The sequence below is a fragment of the Apiotrichum porosum genome (assembly GCF_003942205.1).
Source record: "Apiotrichum porosum strain DSM 27194 chromosome Unknown scaffold_6, whole genome shotgun sequence".
Taxonomy (NCBI): domain Eukaryota; kingdom Fungi; phylum Basidiomycota; class Tremellomycetes; order Trichosporonales; family Trichosporonaceae; genus Apiotrichum; species Apiotrichum porosum.
The window spans coordinates 193,928-214,168 of NW_021167113.1; the positions used below are offsets into that span (position 1 = coordinate 193,928).

General features: G+C 55.8%; 6 protein-coding genes across 6 annotated transcripts; 4 read left to right on the forward strand and 2 right to left on the reverse strand.

Annotated features, from left to right (window-relative positions):
• Positions 1 to 390: 390 nt before the first annotated feature.
• Positions 391 to 1,458, forward strand: EHS24_007861 (uncharacterized protein; the record flags this gene model as incomplete). The annotated part of the gene is made up of 1 exon (XM_028623200.1): positions 391 to 1,458. The coding sequence occupies one exon, from the start codon at positions 391 to 393 to the stop codon at positions 1,456 to 1,458; it is 1,068 nt and encodes a 355-aa protein (XP_028476133.1).
• A 4,860-nt stretch (positions 1,459 to 6,318) lies between these two features.
• Positions 6,319 to 7,318, forward strand: EHS24_007862 (uncharacterized protein; the record flags this gene model as incomplete). The annotated part of the gene is made up of 3 exons (XM_028623201.1): positions 6,319 to 6,568; positions 6,894 to 7,169; positions 7,218 to 7,318. 3 exons carry the CDS (start codon positions 6,319 to 6,321, stop codon positions 7,316 to 7,318), a joined length of 627 nt encoding a protein of 208 aa, XP_028476134.1.
• A 5,125-nt stretch (positions 7,319 to 12,443) lies between these two features.
• Positions 12,444 to 12,644, forward strand: EHS24_007863 (uncharacterized protein; the record flags this gene model as incomplete). The annotated part of the gene is made up of 2 exons (XM_028623202.1): positions 12,444 to 12,519; positions 12,559 to 12,644. The coding sequence occupies 2 exons, from the start codon at positions 12,444 to 12,446 to the stop codon at positions 12,642 to 12,644; spliced, it is 162 nt and encodes a 53-aa protein (XP_028476135.1).
• A 42-nt stretch (positions 12,645 to 12,686) lies between these two features.
• On the reverse strand, positions 12,687 to 14,136 carry EHS24_007864 (uncharacterized protein; the record flags this gene model as incomplete). The annotated part of the gene is made up of 3 exons (XM_028623203.1): positions 12,687 to 12,780; positions 12,832 to 12,956; positions 13,030 to 14,136. The coding sequence occupies 3 exons, from the start codon at positions 14,134 to 14,136 to the stop codon at positions 12,687 to 12,689; spliced, it is 1,326 nt and encodes a 441-aa protein (XP_028476136.1).
• Positions 14,137 to 15,682: 1,546 nt separating this feature from the next.
• Positions 15,683 to 18,178, reverse strand: EHS24_007865 (uncharacterized protein; the record flags this gene model as incomplete). Its single annotated transcript, XM_028623204.1, has 13 exons — positions 15,683 to 16,056; positions 16,094 to 16,158; positions 16,202 to 16,373; positions 16,420 to 16,442; positions 16,488 to 16,554; positions 16,592 to 16,748; positions 16,786 to 16,830; positions 16,875 to 16,892; positions 16,929 to 17,470; positions 17,511 to 17,562; positions 17,601 to 17,799; positions 17,845 to 17,919; positions 17,967 to 18,178. The coding sequence occupies 13 exons, from the start codon at positions 18,176 to 18,178 to the stop codon at positions 15,683 to 15,685; spliced, it is 2,001 nt and encodes a 666-aa protein (XP_028476137.1).
• Positions 18,179 to 18,788: 610 nt separating this feature from the next.
• EHS24_007866 (uncharacterized protein) lies at positions 18,789 to 19,929 on the forward strand (the record flags this gene model as incomplete). Its single annotated transcript, XM_028623205.1, has 7 exons — positions 18,789 to 18,865; positions 18,958 to 19,075; positions 19,126 to 19,181; positions 19,341 to 19,383; positions 19,432 to 19,507; positions 19,580 to 19,694; positions 19,905 to 19,929. 7 exons carry the CDS (start codon positions 18,789 to 18,791, stop codon positions 19,927 to 19,929), a joined length of 510 nt encoding a protein of 169 aa, XP_028476138.1.
• Between the last annotated feature and the right edge of the window lie 312 nt (positions 19,930 to 20,241).

The following is a 20,241-nucleotide window of genomic DNA, read 5'->3' on the forward strand; positions in this document are numbered from 1 at the left end:
ATCTAATCGCCTTTTGGAGCAACTGATGTCATTGAAGAGGCAGAGTAGCCAACTGCGGTCATGGGTACACCACCTCGTCCAATTCTCAAAAGGGATGGTGGGCGTCCTTGACACCACGGCAAGCTGCAGAACCCAGTCACGCTCGCTCAGCGCCATGTCCTTGTCGGAAGAGGAAGGTGTGGTGTTGGCCAGCATGTATAAGAATGTGCTCATCCCGGCTCGAGATGTTTTCTCTTCATCCATCGTCTCTCCTCCCCACATTTTTTTTTTCACTTACCACCCACACTTGTCCACGTCAACCACCCAAAACACCCCTCCCACGTCAACCACCCCACCCATTCTACCGCTCAAACCCCGATTACACCGCCTACCTTCCTTCCCATCCATACAATGGCGACCATGTCGTTTGACCAGTTCTCTTCCGAGCACAACGCTGCCCTGCAGGAGCTCATTACCATGGTCGAAGAGTCCACTGCTTCGACTTATGCCACCGCTTCCGCGGTCATCCACAACAACTCGCCCGCCTCGGACGTTTTTGTCGACAACACCACATCATCCACAAACACCCCCGTCGACTTTGACATTGCATCCTTCTCCGACGACGACCTTGACATCCTCGCTGGCTTTGCCCTCGACCTCCCCACCGAGGACGCCGGCCTTTGGATCACCCCCGTCTCGGCTCCTGCCTCCCCCAAGTCCCCCGTCATTGCCACCCCGCCGTTTGACGCCGTCTTCCCCACCCCAACAGTCGCTGCTCCTTACGCCTTCCCCGTTGTCAACCCCGACGCCGTTGTCACTGCTCCTGTCGGTCTCCTTCCCGCATTCCCCATCACTCCCATTGTCCGCCGCGTCGTCTCCACGCCGGCCCTCACCACTCCGTCCGACTTTGACATTGGCGCGTACCTCAACCTCGAGTCGACTCCCGCTGCCGCCGAAGTTGACGTCAACGGCAACGTCTTCCTAGCAACATCCCCTGCCTTCTCCACCCCCGTCAAGGGCAACTTTTACTCCAACTGGTCCAACACATCCACCATGGACCCCTCCCTCATCAACGGCTCGGCCCAGGCCACTCCATCCACCCCAAGCCCCGCCACCGGTTGTGCCGCGGCCACCGCAAACCGCTCCCACGCCACCCCTACCCCAACCCACTTTAACAACAACACTGTTGCAGGCCCATCCACCCCTGTGCGCACCAACCAGCCCCGCAAGATGCCCGTCACTGCGCCAGCACGCCCACCCATGGGCCAGCTCCCGCAGTCGCCCCGCACCCCAACCAAGAAGCGCGCCACCAAGGCGTCCAAACAGCCCGGCGACATGTTCACCTTTTGCAACTTTACCGTTGCCGACGCCGCCAAGATCAACGCCGGCGTCGCCCCCTCGGGAGGCAAGGGCAAAGGACACAAGCGTTCCTACTCGGAGAGCGCCGCGCAGGACGCCAAGCGCCGCCGCGAGGAGTAGAGGCAACAGGAGTCGACAAGGAGCAGGTCAGAAGTACTAGACACACGCACACCAAGAAAGTAACCCAAGTCATAATACGTCCTTTTTGCTATAGTCCCATGTTAATTCGCGTTCTCCGTCACCAGTAGCGTTTTTGTTGAGCATGCGTTGCACTGAGCGCATTGACCATCCACTTGACCTTTTTCCCATGATGTACCAGTAGTGGCACAACGACGAGGATGACTCTCACTGACCACTGACGAATACGTTTGAAGGGGGATAAACGTCGGCACCCGACCCAAGATCCCTCGACCAAGCGATCGCAAGCGAACTGTGGCACTAGCGACTTGACAAAACGCGCACAGCGATCCAGTAATGCATCCGAGATCCGAGACGACTCCTGCAAACACCGTTAGTGTACTTGGATCGGTAGCACTGTGTCCAATAGGGAGCTAAAAATGGGCAGGCAACGAGAAGAGGACGTGGTGTGCTGACCGCCCGGGTCTGGGCCAACGGCAGTCATGTGCAGGTGTCCATTTCCCAAGCACCCACTTGGCCATTTAGATCTGGACGAGTCTATCAGACTAGTGTATAGTGTAGGCGTTCAGTCCGCTGGCAACTCGCAGCTTCAAGCTCGTGCCACACCGCACACCGCCGTTGAGGCACGCCACAGTGCGCCAAGCACTTGGGTCGACGGCCGGCGTCCTCCGCTGCCTCCTGGTCGGCCGAGCACTGCACACTATACTATTGCCCAAACCTGCGCCCAGTCGGCTTTCTGCACAACAACAGACCACGTCCCACCACGACGAAGTCTTTGGTGTCATTGCCGCCATCATGGTTGCTAGTACTCTGTCGCCGCTGACATGTGGCACGGCACTTACTTGTGCTCGCCGACCGGCTCCTGAGCTGCACCGCTGGCCGCTGGATCGAGTTGTCGTCAGCACCTCACCACGTGCAGGTCAAGCACGGACGTACGAACTCCCCGCCCTCACGGGTTGGATGGCTCCCTGCGTCCCTTGGGGACGGCCAGCACCTCGGCTCGAAGACTGACCGGAAGCATGTGCTGGTCCGCAAGCTGCAAGAAGGACAGTGGTACAGTGGAATTGTGCTCTCAGCCAAGCTGCCCCAGCGCCTCGTGACCGAGAACCCCATTCCCGACAACTTGTACATTTGCTCCCCGGCAAGGACATCGGCTATGTTCCAGGTCATCACACGGTCTGGGACCAACGCTCTAGACGCCAAACGTGATTTCCGCCAAGACGCGCCGTGCGAGTACTGCCATCACCCGACCCAAGACGAAGCCCACATTTATGCCCACTGCACTCCCTTCGCCTCACACCGTGCCGCGGCCAAGTCGAAAGCAAAGTCATCACTCTATACGAGAACTGCCTGCGTGGAGCTGCTGAGAGGAGGAGGACGCACGGTGACGGCTAGTCTGGAGTACAATTCTCGATCTTTCAGGTAGCCTGTTTTCAGGTCCTGCAATGCGGCAGACCTTTGCCTCGCCACTCTGAGGTGGACACTGGCATGTGATCCTGTGATCCTGTGAGACCGTAGTAAACCCTTATGTCGATGACGTTTTGGCAAACTTGGACAGCAGTCCATTGTTGATTCACATCGCCTACATGACCTCTCCGCTTGACAACCCCAGCATCTTCTCTGATCGCTGAGCCCTGTCATGGTCTCGCTGAGACGCGGACATAAATCCGCCACCAATCATCGGTTTCTGGATATGGGGCGCAGTTAACATTGGGTCAATGTGGCAACCGCTGTGGCACCCACCGTTGTCTGACGTGATCGACGATCGACGACCTCCAGAATACGAGCCGCGAGCTGGCGGGTGGAAGTTTGTTCGTTCCCGATCCCGTTATAAAGGACTAGAAAAAAAGGTCGTCATACTTACCTTGCTTGAACCGAACAGTGGCCCTCACTCTGCCGCCGGTTAGACGATCTTCCTTCGCCCATTGCACGGCGACTTATAGTCCTTAGGGGGAAGGGTTTGCCTTGTGCTCGCTTCGGCGGGTTCACTCGCTAATTAATTGGCTCCTCCAGTTGTCCTCTCGGGGGCAGCTGGCATCACTCTTTTACTGCTGGGAAGGGAGGAAGAGATGGAAATCACAGAGCAGACGGAAAAAAAAGAGCAACGCCACCCGTGTGGCCCTGATGCAGCTCTCCAGGTTCGAATTGGGGTCACGCGGCATGACTCTCTTTTTGCACCGTGGGCAATAAGAGTTTGGGGAGCACCGACACGGCGGTTTTGCGAGGGAGCACTTGCCGCTGCAACATGTCCTCTCTGGCTGGGACGAGTCCTTCATGCACTGCTTGGTGTGGTGGTCGGGTACACGCAAGTTGAGGCGGGCCGCGATACTGCGGGTTTGTTCCCTGTCAGGACAACACAGTGACACGGTGAATTGTTTCGTAGTTCCCTTTGCGAAAACAATAAAGGGTGAGGTGACAGCCATAAGGCTTTGCTCGGTCGTTGCGTTGCCATTGTCATCTGCGACATGACGACGAAGTAGAGAACAGTGGCTTTGAGCCGCACCTTGCGAGTCGCCTTGTCTCCCCAGGTGATCCAGTGATGACACTAAGGACCAAAGCCTCACTTTGCACTTACAGTCATCCATCACCCCCCCGCACTCATGGACTTCCTTCCACCACCGCCGTGCTTTGGTCAAGGAGGTGTGGGTACGTACGCCAGCCTGCCCCACTGAGCGCAAGAACTGACAACAGGTCCGTGCCATCCCGTGTATCTATTTTCCGCCAGGAGCTTGGATCTGTATCTGTTGCGGGGCCACCTATAATCTCGTCCCTGTTAACTGAAGGGGCCAAGCCGGAACGATGAATATGATTGCCGGCCGCCTCGAGGGGGTTGTTGGAGCTGCGCACTGGTAGAGCATGACCCTTTCTTCACTGGCACGTTTTGGCTGGTCTGCTGACGGCCCACAACGACAATGTTCACTGCCCCGAGCGTCTGCAACACACCAGGACAGACACGGTTAGGACCCGTCTCGGATCGCTGGCCCGTTAGTGCAGGGAGAGAGATCTCACACTGGTACACAGGCTCGCACCCACACCACTACTGGCCACTGGCATTCCCTGTTGCCCCGTTGTGTGCACATGTCCTCGAGCCGTGCCTTTGAGCCTCGACGTCGTCTCTCGCACTGCACACCGCGCGTGCTCTCAGATTCCTTCCGGCTCGTCATGGGTTTCGGCCCTAGTTCCCAGGACGCCACCCTTCACCTCACACACGCGCGCGTGCACAGATCCCACCGCTCGCTGGGCTGGCGCGGCTGGGTGGCGCGCCGCGGGGTGTCCCGGGGTTCGCACTCGTTCTGCTTCTCATCGTGACCTCGTCTGAAGTGCTGGCTGGAGGTTCCTCTTTGCATCACCACATCACACCACATCACTCACACCACTCCGTTACTCCCATTTGCGGATGCCAGTGTCGCCCACAGCGAAACCACCGCCTTCCCTGCTCCCGACCCCGTTCCAGATCAAGACAGACACTCAGCCGCAACCAGCGCCGGCTGCGGGGCCGAAGCCGCCGGACACCTCGCTGAAGGAGTTCCTGAGGAAACTTCCGCCGCAATACGTCAAGTTCTATATCTTGTCGCGCGCTAGTCGCGTCGCTGGGCAGCCTGGGGAGGTCCGGCAATGTCGAGGCGGTATCGCAGAGTGGAACAAGGGTCGTGAGTGAGGCTCGAAAGTGGACACAGTTGCTCACGGCAGTCTACTGCTATCCCGTCTACACCGCGAGCATCGACAAATGGCATTGTGTCTGGTGTAACCGTACCTATGAGTAACGTACTGTATGTATGACTGAGAACATCATCTGGGTCGTGGGTCTGCACGGGATTGTTCCCATCTGTCAACATGGGCCATGGACGGCGGATTGTGCCGGAACAGGTACTTGCCGAAAGGTGTGTCCCGGTTTCGAACCGGCACCAGTCGACCACCGTCTTCCTCTCCCGAGCTACACCTCCAGAGACCAAAAGGTTTCTGTCAAGTTGTTCGGATCCTGTCGGGGGTCCTTGTACCAACAGCACATTATACAGAACCAAGCGTGCGAGTGCCTGTGGCAGACTCGGCCCAAGTCGATTTCCGACGCTTCATTCCGAACAGATCCTTTTTCCGCTTCTACTTCTCATCAGGAGAGATCAGTGGATGTCACTTGAAGCTCAGCTGATGGAGTTCAGCCAGTGTGAACCTTCTTGAATGTATAAGAAGCGAGAAGCCCGCCCCCAGGGTTTCAGCTTCCCCAACCTTCCCAACTTCTTCACCAGCACAACTCACCACCCAAGACCCCAAATGTCGACCGTTCCTCGCCGGTGCCGCGGCCACCCCCTTACCCAGCAGAACCAGGGTGGTAAGTCCAGCATTGCACGATGGTATTCTGATCATGTACAGGACAATGCAAGGTCACCTTCCACAACGACGTGGGATGGTACTGCATGTACTGTCATCTGGCGTGGTAACATGGTAACGATGCCTGAAGGCCGAAGCGAGGTTGTCGAGGCCTGGTGTGGAAGCCTAGAAAGCGGGAGTTAGCCTCCGCCAAACTCCCCAAATGCATCTACATGTCTGCCGCTCAGCTGTTGGAGCTATGCATACCGTTAGAGAACTGTGCCTTTCTTGATCAACACGAGAACATTCCACACCACCTCGTGGTGCTGTCGCCAACTGGGAATCGACTTCTTGGGTTGAGTTCCACCTCCCCGCGGTGGCGGTCCCTGCTCACGGATTGAATGTTGGGTGATCTCGCAGTGTCTGATCGGTTTGCGAAGGCATGACACCGTTGGTCGCCCTGCGTATAAAGCCGGCCAGAGAGTTGGAGTAACTGCTCACCACACGAACCAATCCTGTCTTTTCCAGCAAGTCAACATGGGTCAGAAGATGAGCTACAACGACGTCCAGAACTCCCACAAGCCCAAGGGCTACAACCGTCCTCCTCGCATGCCGTGGTACCCCGCGGAGTATGACCACCCTTCGTCCATTGGGTACTCTGGCTACTCGAACATGGGATACAGGGACAGGGAGCACGCCGTCCAGACGTACATTATCCAGCACCCGGACTACACGGGTGGTGTCCCTCACACCTGCTCTGGAGACAAGTACGGGCGTAACCGTGGTTGTAAGTCGCGCCATATCATATTGTCGAGGCTGACGGAATGAAGACTACTGCAACGGTCCCGCCTGCGGATACTGCCGTGGCAGGTAACCAAGTAAGAAATGAGAACCTAGCTTACCTGTTGACCGCGCTTGCCAAGAGAGCCAGGACCTGAATCAGTGGCACTTTCCAATGCATTGGTTGATCATCACTGCATGTGTTGCAAACTCGATGCCCCCGCCTGTCCTGCAACTGATGGCTTGCCACGCTCTCTTTAAGTTATGTTCGCGCTCACTTGATCTCTTCATTTATTCCCCCACAACCACCCAGCCCAACGCCATGATCTCAGCGTTTCGCCAGCCTGCACGCCAGCGCCAGCCGGCCCAACAGTTCATCAAGAAGCCTCCAATCGCCGTCAGCCCTCCTGCTGAGGTCCTCGACCGCACCTATCCCATGGTGACCGCAAGCCAGTCCCGCCGTCCGTTGGACCAGTTCAACTATGCGGGCAAGTGTCTGTGGACGGGGCTTCAAGGTCCCAACTTTGTTATACCGCATCCGTGCCCTGCTGGAGGGGTATACCGCCACATTGTCAACGGCAAAGAGGGGAATTTCCACGAGAAGGATTGTACGTGCCCTATACTGGCCACTGTGGGCCGTTTACTGACATTCCCAGTTTACTGCAGGGTCACTGAGGTGGAGACCCGTGGCCCCAAGCGCCGCTTCTTTGAGTGTATCCACTGTCATCAGGAATGGAACGGCTTCGAAAAGGCGTGATGTGTTTGATCAGGTCAGTGTAAACAGTGCCTCGGCGCCGATCAGTGGTGAAATATGTATAAATTGCAAGTCGTACCAATCGCGAGATGAGCATTCTCTTCCCAGTCTGTGTTTTGTACCTCAAAAGCATCGCTCACCGTAAACGGAAGTCTGGGAGAGTGTATACATGACTGGGTACTTGGCAATTGGCCGGGTGTTTGCGCCACTGGAACTTCACTGATGGGTGGCGGCAGTGAGTGGATAGCACAGACCCTCCAATTGTGATGCGTCAGACCTTGCATGGGTGAATCATCACCATGCTTGGCACCACTAGGATGAGCTGCTGGGATTCAGTGAGCTCATCCATGCCCATGCCCAAATCTGCAGAAGGCTGCTGTTTCGTGGATACTGAAAATTAGAAAAATAGAACAAAAAGGCGTTAGGGATGGTCCACATAGCAATCACTTCGAGCCATCAAGCTTCGTGGCTGTCGCAGGTTGATACTGATTGCCATGCTTGGACATGACCATCAGTCAGAGTCGCCTCCTGGACCCCAGGAAGCATGTGCGACTGACTATCATTTTTTCAATTTCCTTTATCCCCAACCTTCCATCAACAAGTCTCCGCAATAACAAACCATGGACGTGGACGACAGCTACGAGAATACCTGGAACGATCTCAAACCTGCTAGGTACGAAGGGCAGCGTTTTCGACAGAGGGGTGATTTCCAAAAGGCACCACGGTGCTGCCTAGGTGTCAGGATCGGAATCCACCACGGTCTGCATCGCGGACGTGAGTCAAAACTTTCATTCGAGCTGACGACCGCTGATGGCACTACAGAGCAGTGTTTGGTGGGATCAGTCCACGGTGTCCTGCGGTGCAAGTTCTGCCTTGTCGCTTGGCGAAACTGATCGGGTGGCTGGGTATCGGGGGGATTGATGTCACTCATGTACCTTGTGTATGCAACCCATACCATCATCAGAGGCTGATTGGGACTTCGGAGTTAGCTTACACAGACCTCAAAAGATATTACGGTCTTTTGGTGCTTGCTCTTCTAAGCACTACGACACCGGGTCCTTCCTTTCACGATGGACATAGACCAGGCATGGGTACGACTCCCTCGGCACTGCCAAGGTGACTACTACGGCCGCAACCGATACGGTGAGACTCCCCAAGTGATAGTTGACTTCGCTCACACGCAGAACGCTGCAAGGCAGTCTATGAGAACTCTGCACAGACTTATCGGTGCAAGTACTGCTTGCGCCTGTACTGAGGAAAGGATACGAGTTCGACAGGTGCGGACCATTTGGTTGGCTCCATTGTCCTCCATTACCCGACACGGACAGACTGCTCTTTTGGACCAAACATCGACTGCACTTTCGAATCCACCACCAGCTCTCGACGGAAGAACCACTCGAGGGGTCTTCCTGCACCGGTTCCACTCTGCCACCATTGTTTATTGTATGCATCCGATACTGTTCGCTGGAGTCTTCATCCTGCACCTAGCTGCACAATAAGGGCAGGGGAAACAGGCGGGTCCAAAGTGACGAAAATTGGAAAAATAAGTGAATAATAGTCTCTCCTGACACATTTTGAAACGTCTGATGGCAAGACTCTTGCCACCGAACACGCTGTGGTGTTCTATATGTGAACCACAGACTGTAACATCTCTATATTCCCCTTCGCAACTCTCATTCAACATGACCGACGTGACCTGGTACTTGATGGCACCACGCACCTGCCGCGGTCGTCCCCATGACGGCGCCAATGTCTATCGTCAGTTGTATCCTTCTGCCCCTGGATTGATGGAACTGACCTTTTTCCAGAGGGGTGCAAGCTCGCTTTTCGCCACCAGGTCGATCACTGGGTATGCGTATACTGCGGACGCATTTATGTTGGCGTCTGCGTGTGAACTTGCCAGTCCGTTATATCGTAGCTTACAGAACTTGAAGGCACTACTCAAAGTTGGAACATGAAATGAAGGGAGCATCATGCATTGAAGTTGTGCCGCTGTCGTTTTTCTCATTTTTGGGTGGTTTGCCAGGCGGTGTTCAGAGGATGATTCGCTGATCACTGATGGAGGATGCAGGTAGGGTGTAGCTATGACCTGGGTGCTCGATCAGGGGCCAATAGCCTCTGGTGGCATCGTTTGTACAGGACTCGACTTTACTAGCACGGTGGGCAATCACCAATCGCTCGGGACAGACGGTGACCACACCGGCTAGGTTACTGGATACCCAAGCAGCATGCTTCGGAAAAGCTGAAAATTGTTGGGGCCTTACAGTGGTTCTACTGCTGATGCACACTCACGCCGCACACACGATCGTCAGTGGCGGTGTGCAGAGATCTTGGCAACTGCGATCACCGGCGCTTTTCGCCATGTCCTCCGCTCCCGCAATCACTTTGCATCTTGTGTGTGACATCTTCGACACTATAAACTATCCATGATTACTTTGAAGCTTCTCGAGTCAACATATAAACGCTCCCTGGACACATTCTTCCAGTCTATCCAATCTGCTTTCGCCACCCTCAATCCTCACCCCTCATTCATCCAAACGCACCCCCTGCAACAGTCACCACATCACACCATGAACAACCGTCCTATGATTCTTCCGCGCCTCTGTGTGGGGAAGTGGACCGGAGAGAACAGGGGTAGTGAGTCAAACACTCGATATTACATGTGTGGAGCAGAAAGGCTAACTGCCTCTAGAACGGTGCTATGGCTCGTTCGTCCAGCCTCTTGGGGGTTGGACTTGCCAGTTTTGCGGCATCGTCTTTTAGATTTTGTACAATATACAATGCTATACCTGTATGCTGAGATGGGGTCTCCCTTGGGCTTGTGTCTATATAAACGGTCCCATTCCCATCTTTTCTCACCACCTGAACCTCCTTTATACCATAAGCTGGCAGCAACTGTTTTACACCACCACCCGCCACTGCATGTCTGGACGCAGCCACGGTAAGACACCTGCATGTGTACAAAAGCTAACCTCGCCGTTAGGCGGAACCTGCGTAGGAGTTTTTGATCCCTATACTCAGGAGTATCGCTGCTGTTACTGTAGGCAGGTCCTGCCTCCCCCCAGCGCCGCTGGTACCAGCGGTGGTAGTGCCCAATGGTGGCGATAAAAGTACATATGTGCTCCAAATGGCTTTGGTAATGAATACTAGTGAATACCGCTGTGCAGTAAGAATCATTGAATCCTGGGGCCGCCTCCGCAAGTGTGGGACGTAGTACGTGGTGCTGTCGTCGTTGAAGCAAGAGAATGCAAGAGAATGTCCTCCTCACACGTTCACAATTGCATCGGCCATTCCAGCAACTAAGCTCCCATTGTGCGTCCGATTCCCATGATTGACCCCAAACACTCGTCCTTCTTTCTCCAGGCTATAAGACTAGCACTTGCTTCTTCTTTCACATTCTCCTGTTCATTCACTCCTCACCAACTGCAAGCGCCAACTACTTACCTCAATATGGACGGCCAGACGCGCTTCTACGAGACCATGATACCCTGCCACAGTCCAGCTCGTAAGACTGAGAGCCAGAAAAGTGAGCTAACTCCTAAGGCCAAACTTGCATCCTGGTCTGGGATCGATGCTTTATGCGGTACCGTTGCGCATACTGCTACAAGGAAAACCAGCTTCCCCTCCCGGGTGGTTCATTCTTCGCCTGGCCAAAGCACACCTACTGAGTTGCTTCGTCGTCCGTAGTCTGATGAAAACAAGTACCCTATCCGCATTTCCGGAAGAGACCGAATGATGACCAAGAGACCGAACGTTTGCCCGCCACCAGGGTGCCGCAAGGGCTATCACGGTTCGCGGTCTCTTGTCCATCAACTGCCCGTCTCCACTGATCACACATGTTTCCCCACGGGCTCTCTTGTTTCTTCCAGGGAGGTAAAGTACCCTTACGAGTGACCGGTGGCAAGGCATGGATTCTACGGAGGGTGTGACCCGATTCACTGATGAAGAGAATGTAGGGACAGCACCCCAATATGCAAAACTGTTGACGGGCGATTGCGATAGGTCGTGTTGTGACCTTTGGTTGCGAGGGCAGACAATGGCCCACAATGGGTGAAATCCTGATGTCAGGTGGGGCGAGAGTCTGTCCAGCTCTCCCTTCCTCGCCCGAGATTTCTATATACCAGTTGCAGACGTCGCTCGTTGCCGTCTTCCCACTCGAACTTGCCCTCACTCAGCATGTGGACCAACACTACTCCCATCTGTATCCCCACTGGCCGGCGGTGCATTAACCCAGCAAACCCGCATGGTAAGTCCAGCACCTCGTTCTGTGCTCACAAACCCATAGGTAGCTGCCTCCCGGTATACGATTACGGTAGCCATTCGTGGCTGTGTGGCTGGTGTCACCTTTACTAGAAAACCGTGCAGCGGGGCATCCCGAGCTGTGTAGCATTGTTTATCGCAACAGCCAAGTTTTCATAGGGGCGATGAATGAAAGTTGTGGTTCTACAACGGGGCAAGTTCCGTTTCAGGCGAGGGTCTTCCCAGGGATTTGCATAAGAAGACCCACTCGAGAGACATGCTGCTGAATTCGCAACTCGGCTGTTCTTGACTCCTTTCACCACGTGGTTCAACACTCACACACTGTCTTGTAGGCCTTGTCCTGACATAGAAACCCCGAAAGGGTGGGTAATCTCCACGCTCTATGAGCTCATCGCGTCCATAGGTGGTTGCTTGGCAGTTTATGTTTATGGAAGTAAGAGGTGGCTATGTTGTTGGTGTGGCCAAGACTAGGGACTTACGGATGCACAGGGCAGCCATGTTAGCGAATTCACAGTGGGAGTCGACTCGTTCGAATATGCCCTCACGGCCATTGATGATCAATAACGAAGAGCCTGAAAGATACACACACAGATCACAGATCACAGAACAGCTGTTTGCCGAAACCGTTCCCACAAGAGCGCCCCCAGGTTCGCGCCACAAAAGCGGGCACCAAGTGACTACCCGTCTCGGCCGGCTCTCGGCTCCCTCCGAGCAGAGTATGCACTGACCCTGCAGTCGTCAAGAAGAAGAGGTGTGCATGGACAGTTCATGCGCCGCAACGGGGTTCCGCATCGTTCGACGACATGCCATAAGATGGCCAAGTGGGGCTGGCTTCTTCCCGCCGTCATTCCCACAACACAACAACCACATGTCACCTAAACCTGAAGCGCCGCCACCCCGCACCTGTACTGGTCACCCGGTGACGGGCAGTAAGGCCGCCGATGGTGCGTACTGTGCACTCGTATACAACTGATTCCCTCTAGGCCTCTGCAACCCATACTACTACCCCATCCTCCGCATCACAGCTTGTTCGTACTGCCAGAAAGACTACTCGGAGGTGACGGCTTAATGTCGTAAGTCCTGTTCACACGCCAAGACCAGTGGTCCCCGCTTATGCTTCGCCAGGGTGGCGAACACTGCCAAATGGGTGACCAACGTGGAGCTGGGGAACCTTCTCGGATTGATACACACCCATGGAATGGCGTCTGCCTGGGCGCCAATGTGCCTAGCTTCATGCTGTGTTCGGCCGCTCGCACCCCTTGTCCACAAGGTAGGGGAACCGCTTGGGGTCTTGCTTGAGGGCGAGGGGGAGGTGTTGGAACGAGAGCAAGGGAGTCACGTCGATAGACTGGGTGACCAGGTCACTAAACGAGAAGACTTCCTGGATAAAGTTAGCCGTGGCCATTTTAGGGATACCAGTGCCGGCGGCTCCTCACGCAATCTTATCAACTCACCGGCCACATGCCAAATGGGTCCTGTCCAGTGCATACGCGGTGCCGGAGCTGCTTCTCCTCTAGGAGTCTTGGGTTTGTGAGGCGGTCATTGTGGCTGTAGGTCCCCATCTTGTGGCGCATATCCTCAAGGGTCGGGAAGCAGAATGTGCAGTGCCAGCCTGCGTTCTCCAGGAGCGGCGCGTCGGCGGCACGGTAGCGGCTGTAGCCAAATTCTTCGCCCTTCTTGACGGTCTCAGTCTTGGCGACCCAATTGCCCGCGTCGGGGAGCGGAAGGTTGAAGGAGAAGCGGTAGTTTTTGAGGTTGAAGTGCATCGAATCTGGTACCTTGCACGCCGACATGAGCTCCAGCGTCTCGCGCGAGATGAGTTCGTCCGTGTCCGCAATGAGGATAATCGCACCGTCCGGGATGTGGCCGTTGTCACGCTCGCCCTCGATGATGTCTCGGATCGCGCTCCGCTGCTTGACCTCGTTCTCAAAGCTGCCCTTGGGAATGTTGGGAACAAAGTCGTCCCCGACTTGCTTGTACACGAGACGAATGCCTGTCTGACGCGAGAGCTCCTCAAAGCGCTCCATTTGCGGTGCCAGGTAAAGCGGCTTTGGAGTTCCAGCGTATGTCATGATGCTCTCAATTACGACAATGGAAGACACGAGACCGGCGTACTCGCGCATCCTGATCTCGAGTAGGTCCAATTCGAACGAGAACGGGAGGGCATCCACAAGGACAGCAGGCGAATCGCGCACCTCCCAGCCATGCAGAGCACACCAAGAAGTGTTGTCTGCGCCGCCGGGGTGTGGCTTCGAATGGTGGGTGATGACAGCCCACGGTTCCAATCCCTCACGTGGCGTGTCCCATAGGGGGCGGATGATGTATCCAAAGTCGCGCCAGGCGACGACGATCTGGGCATGGAAGATGAAAACGACAAAGAGGAGAGTGCCGATAAGATAGATATACCGTCGGCGACGGCGACTAGACCATGGTCGGGAGGATGACCGGAGGGCGGGCTTGGGTTCTTCGATGAAAGTGGGAAGGAGCGGAGAGTCGTCCTCACTGCTATGGTGACGGCTGCCGTTGCTGCTGACGCTACTGTTGGTGCGACTGGACAGCATGAGGGTATGATGAGGATGGATGGATGACTTAATGCTGAGTGCAACACTGTCACGTCGTAGCCCCCCTTACTTTGCAGCACCACCACCGCCTCGTCGTTACCGTCGGAAGTGCCAAAGTACCGCCGCCATCGGCTCTTGAAGCGCCCTTCAACAGCCGCTGCTGATCTAGTGAGGGGCAAGTTGCTGCCAGTTCTTGTGATTGTACAATACTTACACTATGGTACTATGTACACACACGACTTCCACTGCACTGTTGGTTGCACTGGCACCACCCCCTGGCATGTAATGGCCCAGCTAACGTTGCTATGAGAGTTTGAGGCCCTGCAGTCCTTGGGACTTGGGCATGGGTGTCCTGCAACTGATCGTTGAGCGTATGGCGTATCTACACCATCAAAGCCATCCAAGCACTCCAAGCACTCCCTTTCGGCCAGAGCACCAAGCAGGACGGGGTCACGGGGAAGGCCCAGGTCAAAAGGATGGCCGACGAAAGCGGCGCAGACATCGCCACAGCTAGGAGCGGGAGAGCGAGTTCCACCACCTGCACGACAACGACAACGACGGATGTTGCTTGCATGTGCAAAGTATGTAGTGGCTTCATTCCTACATACTGCTGTGAGGTGTGGCCCCAGGGTGTGGCGGTCCTTGCTTCGCCGACACGCCGAATGGCACTTCCCTTCAGTCAGGTCGGTCGGTGTGTCCAAGGCTTCCGCGGAAATATGCAAGACACGCATGTGTCTCGTTTACAGGGCGGATTGAGGATGCATGAAGGATAGCAGGTATGCAGGTCCGCATACTACATCTTTGCCCCCTTCAGCATCACCCTCCGTCTGCCAGGCCCCTGTTGTGATGGATCCGTTGTCTCACCCGATGACCGACCAACACACCCATCAGCTCCATCATGGCTCGACTCCACTGCACTACACAAGCCCAACCTGAGGGACCACATCCTCTTCCTCACCAAATATGATCCCACCCACTCGCGTGCCCAGAATATGTGGTGGCGACAGAACTGGCTCAAACAAAAGCGGTGGGTACAGGAGTGAGGCTGGCAGCAAAACACTGACTAACTCCCTCTTCCCAGACGGTTGTGTCATTGCGTGGATACCGGCTGCCCGACGGCTTCTATGTGTGCACTGCGCTATTGGGATTTGGGAGTACCCTAAATGACTGTAGTGGATGAGACATGGATGGACAGCACGTGCGCGGCCAATACTGCGGAGGAGTAAGGTCACTGTTACAAGTGGCAACTTGAGCCTACTGGGCGCACGCAGAGCACAGACGAGACTGCCATATTCCGCTAGACCTCGTGGGTGAAGAGCTCTCAGAAACCAGCGGCAGTGCGGCTTGCACCTGGCGTTGTAGGGTTAGACCTATGGAGTGCCAAGTTCAGCACGGACGACCACCTCCAGACTAGCCAATGCCTGAATCAAGCCATGCACATTGGCCTGGCTATACACAGCAGCTTGAAACATGATGCAGACAACGGAATCTTGTATCTCGTACCTCGGTTACACTCGCCCACGCTATCCCCTTCCATTCTTCTCCTTCATGCACCAGTCCAAGGAAGGATGATCTTGGGCTTACACACGCGCTTGATCCAGTCGCGAGCCGGGCCGTCAAAGTCGTCGTCGTCCAAGAGCGGGAGGACGTCGTCCTGCACCATGGTGTTGTATGCGTTGATCCAGCGAATCTCCGACTTGGTCGTGAGAGTCCAGTCGATCATGCGGGTGTCGATGGGGACGCGGGTGACGCATTCAAAGCCCAGCCAGTGGTGCTCGCGGGGATACTTGACCTCCACCTCTTTGCAGATGTACACGCTCTCGACGCGGATACCGTACTGGCCCTCGAGGTAGCAGCCAGGCTCGATGGTCGTGACATGCGTGGGCTGGAACGAGAAGCCGCGCTGGAAGAAGACCGGCGCTGCTGGGTTAGTACCCGCTAAGAGTTGTGGACTCACCTTCATGGACAGCTCCATAGTTGCCAACACCGTGGCCGAGGCCATGTCCGTAGTCGAGACCGTCCCTGCAAGTCAGCGTTGAAACAGTTGTTGCGGGAGCAAACTCACTCCCAGAGGAACTTCTTGGAATACGACCCCAGAGCAAATGCGTCGGTACCGCGAGGGAATGCCTGTGAGGCGACGGCGATGTGACCCTGCACAACGCGAGTATAGGCACGTTTCATGTCATCGGTCGGGGTCTTGCCAAAGAACCATGTGCGGGTGGTGTCAATTGTAGCATCTGCAACAAGTCAGTAGGCAGCGGCGGGGACAAGGTTGCGACTAACCCAGGTACTGCGGTCCAGAGTCACTGGCAAAACGTCAGCTCGGGTATAAGGGTTTCAAAGCTACGCACATGACATAAGGAGCATCAATGTCGATGGGCTGCTGCGTCTGACGAGTTGGAACGTAGTGGGGTGATGCTGCGGTGTAAGTTACAGACTGACATTCACCGCTCACCTCCATTGGGGCCACTCGCAGAAATGTCGTCATACGCCAGGCCGGAAAACATGTCCTCCTTACGGCGGTAACGAGTGAGGACGGCGGCGGCGTCCCATTCCTTGAGCTCCTTCTCCTCCTTGATGAGACGCTGCTCCACCCAGGCGAACCAACGGACCTGTAAAGTCAACTGTCTGTCCGATACCACAACATACCATTGCCCTGCCATCACGGAGATACGCGTTGCGGAAGTTTTGAAGCTCTGTGGGATTTTGAGCGCTTTGGCGTCCTGGATCGGGCACACGATGGTCTCCACTTTGATCTGGAGTCAGCTCCACCGGCGGATTGAGTTGCTCACAGGTGCGCAGGCGCTGATCAGTGCCCAGCTGCTGTCGTTGGACGCGAGAATCTTAGGCTTGGCCTTCTCATCACGGGCCTTGACCTGAGCAGCGACCTCCTTGACAAACTTCTCGACCTCGTCGACACCATAAGGGCGAGTCTGTATGCCGCCCTGCGCCCACTCGTCCAACAGCTCCTGGTTGCGGACCTTGCGCGGGTCGACAAAGAGGACGCACTTGTCAGGCGTCAAGACGGCGTATGCGAATGCGACAGGGCAGAAGGGAATGTCGGCGCGGCAGCGATAGTTGAGAAGCCAAGTGAGAGTGGTCAATGTCGGGATGAGGTAGATCCAATCGTCGGAGTGTGCGACGGCGTGGAGCTTGGCTCGCATGCGGGTGAGCTTGGTCTTGGTTACCTCGCCAGCCAGAGTGGCCGGGTAGGGAGTGAGAGGACCCAGGGAGCGCGCAGGCGGGCTGTGCACCTTGTCAACAAGGTTAACCTTGATGGGAACCAGCTCGGTCTTGCCTCGAAGGAGGTGTGCCTGCAAGTTCAAGGCGGCGGCTTTGCGGGTTAGTATCAAACACACAACGACAATGCTCACCATTCGAGATAAGCTTGGGGTCAATGCCCACACGCGAGCCGTCCTCGAGCTCCTGCAAAGATCAGCGACTCTTCCAAGCACCTCACTCACATTCACCACATAGTCAAGCCAGCCAGACGCAACCATGCCGGGACCACTTCCAGTCCCATCCCCGACGCGTTGCACCTTCCAGCCCTCTTTGGGTGCCTGCTCCTCTGCCTGGCTCCAGTAACGCGAGTCGACAAAAAGCAGGGCCTTGGCATCGATGGACGACGAGGGAATCAAAGCAGTACCAGCGGAACCGGTGAAGCTGGGACGTGAGTGTGGGGCCAGGGCATCGTCGAGCACAACGTACTTTGAGATCCACTCGCGACGCTTATCCGAGACCGCAACCTCTTCGGACCCATGCTCGTCTTCGCTGGTGACAACACTGCCAATGTCAGCACACATAAAGTACATTAGTTGCAGCAGACTCACTACCAGTCGACCTTGGCCTCCTTGATCTGGTCGCGAACGCTTGAAAGGCGCTCGGCCATCTCGGCCTCTCCGGGGCGGGTGATAGGGAGCAGTGCCTTCTCATTCTGGTCCAGCTCGCCTAGGACGGTGCTGAGGAGGACATCTGTGGGGACGTATGCGGGCTCCTCGTATTCGGGAAGCTTGATAGCCTTGTCTCGTTTGAGGCAGAACATGATGAGCGGGTGGCGAGAGTGAAGAAGAGAGAGAGCATGAACTCCTCCACACGCCGAACGTGTGTCGCCATGCGCGCCATCCCCGCTGCGCCGGTGCGCTCTGTGCCCGCGTGGTGACGTCGGGTTAAGGCGCGTCATGGCCAGGAAATGTATTACGTCAGCATCGGATATCCCCGTCGATTACAGCCAAAACGGAAGCCACCACAGGGGGGCCATTGAGACTTGGAACTGCCACAGAGCACGGCAGCAAGCATGCAGATGAGAAAGAGGGGGACAAGAAGAAGCCAGTGCATGTCTAATACCTGAAAGGATAAGCTCTTACTTGCAGGAAGGAGCAACTGATTGATTGTGGGCCTGGTGAGGCTGGGACTTGCACGGAGGATTGATTTGGTGGCATGCCGGTCGTGTTGGCTTGCGTTGTTGCCTTCCCTCCTCTGTCTTCCCTCCATGCCTTCCCCGGCTGTCTTCCCTCCTCGCCTTCCCTTGCACAGTCAGCCTTAAAATACAGTCCCCAAGGCCAGTGCGCACTTTGCATTCTCTCATTCTCCCATCTCGCAACACACCATCCATCTCCTACCCACCCACCCACCCACCCATCCATCCACCAGCCATGACCGTCGACATTACCAAGCCCTTCCCTGGCCTTGACGAGGTCGACCTCTACCCCGTCCAGAACTACACCTACCAGTACGTCATCATTCCCCAGCCTCCTACTTTTTGGGTCTTACCTGGTATCACCTACGCCATCCACCTTCCCTGCATGCACTGACATTCCATAGGAACACCACGCTTCAGCCCGAGGAGGACAGCTCGGTTGCGGAGCGCATGCGCCGCCTCCAGGACCAGTTTGACGAGACGGGTATTCGCCGCTCTGTCGACGCTGTCATTGTCTGCCATGTGAGTGCCGGGTCCAATCAATACATCATCTGGTGGGCTGACTTGGGTAGGACCACGGTCTCCCCTGCGTCCTCACGTTCCAGATTGCCAACGACTTCTTCAAGCTGTAAGTTTCAAGACTTGAGCTTCCGGCTAACAACAGCCCCGGTGGCTATCTTGACCCTTCGGAGGACGATGTGAGCGGCCTCAAGCGTCACCTTGACGAGCTTCTTGGCACTGGCTGCAACCCATCCTCTGCCAGTGACTCTCGCTGGACCGTGCGCAGCCTTCTTTCGGTCTGGTACCGTCCCAACTTTGACGGCTTCCTCGTACGTACCTCAATAGACCCCGGGGAGCACTTTCACTCATGTCAACAGTATCCCTATAAGCCCGTGCACGTTTCGCAGCCAAAGGAGCGCCGCAAGATCTTCCTCGTCACCATGTCGCCTGAGCGTGAGTCCAAGGTTTTGGACAGCGTGGAACAAAGGACCCTGCCGAAAGCAACGGCGAGGCGCTAATGTGTAGAGAAGCTTGGCGTCCCACTTAACATGAAGCTCCTTGCTATCCCTCTTCACGAGTTCTACGACAACACCCAGCGCTACGGCCCTCAGCTTAGCTCGATTCCCCACCTTCTCAGCCGGTAAGTGGCTTGCGAGTCCGTTTTGGATGTGGCTACACGCTTGGGCGTGTGGCACATGAACATTGCCGTTGCGAGACGAGTGGCAGACTGCCTACCCAACTTGTCAGCTGGCCGCCGGCAACTGAGTACACAATCGTGCCGAACGCCTGGTTCCGCGGGCAGAATCGAGGGTTCTGGACGGACCTAGAAAACTGATGCGAACTGTAACAGCGTCACTTTCACTGCCAAGCACTAATCGACTGAAACCAAGCCCAACCAGTTCGGAACCACTCGGTTTGCTGTGACTCTCCAGTTCTCCCTTTCCTCCAAGCACCGCCCCATCTTTCCGTCCCCATGTGACTATGATAGTATAGCAACAGCTCTGTCCCGTCATGCAGAGATGAATATATGACTTCAATCACTGAATACACTTGTTCCAGGTAGCCCAGAGCCTGGGCCGACGCAGTTCCCCAATTTCCAAGGAGATTCGACCTGTGTGTCAGTGGCAGATGCAAGACAATGTGTTTCGTGACGTCAGACCTTTCGTAATCTGGCAGAACCACGACCA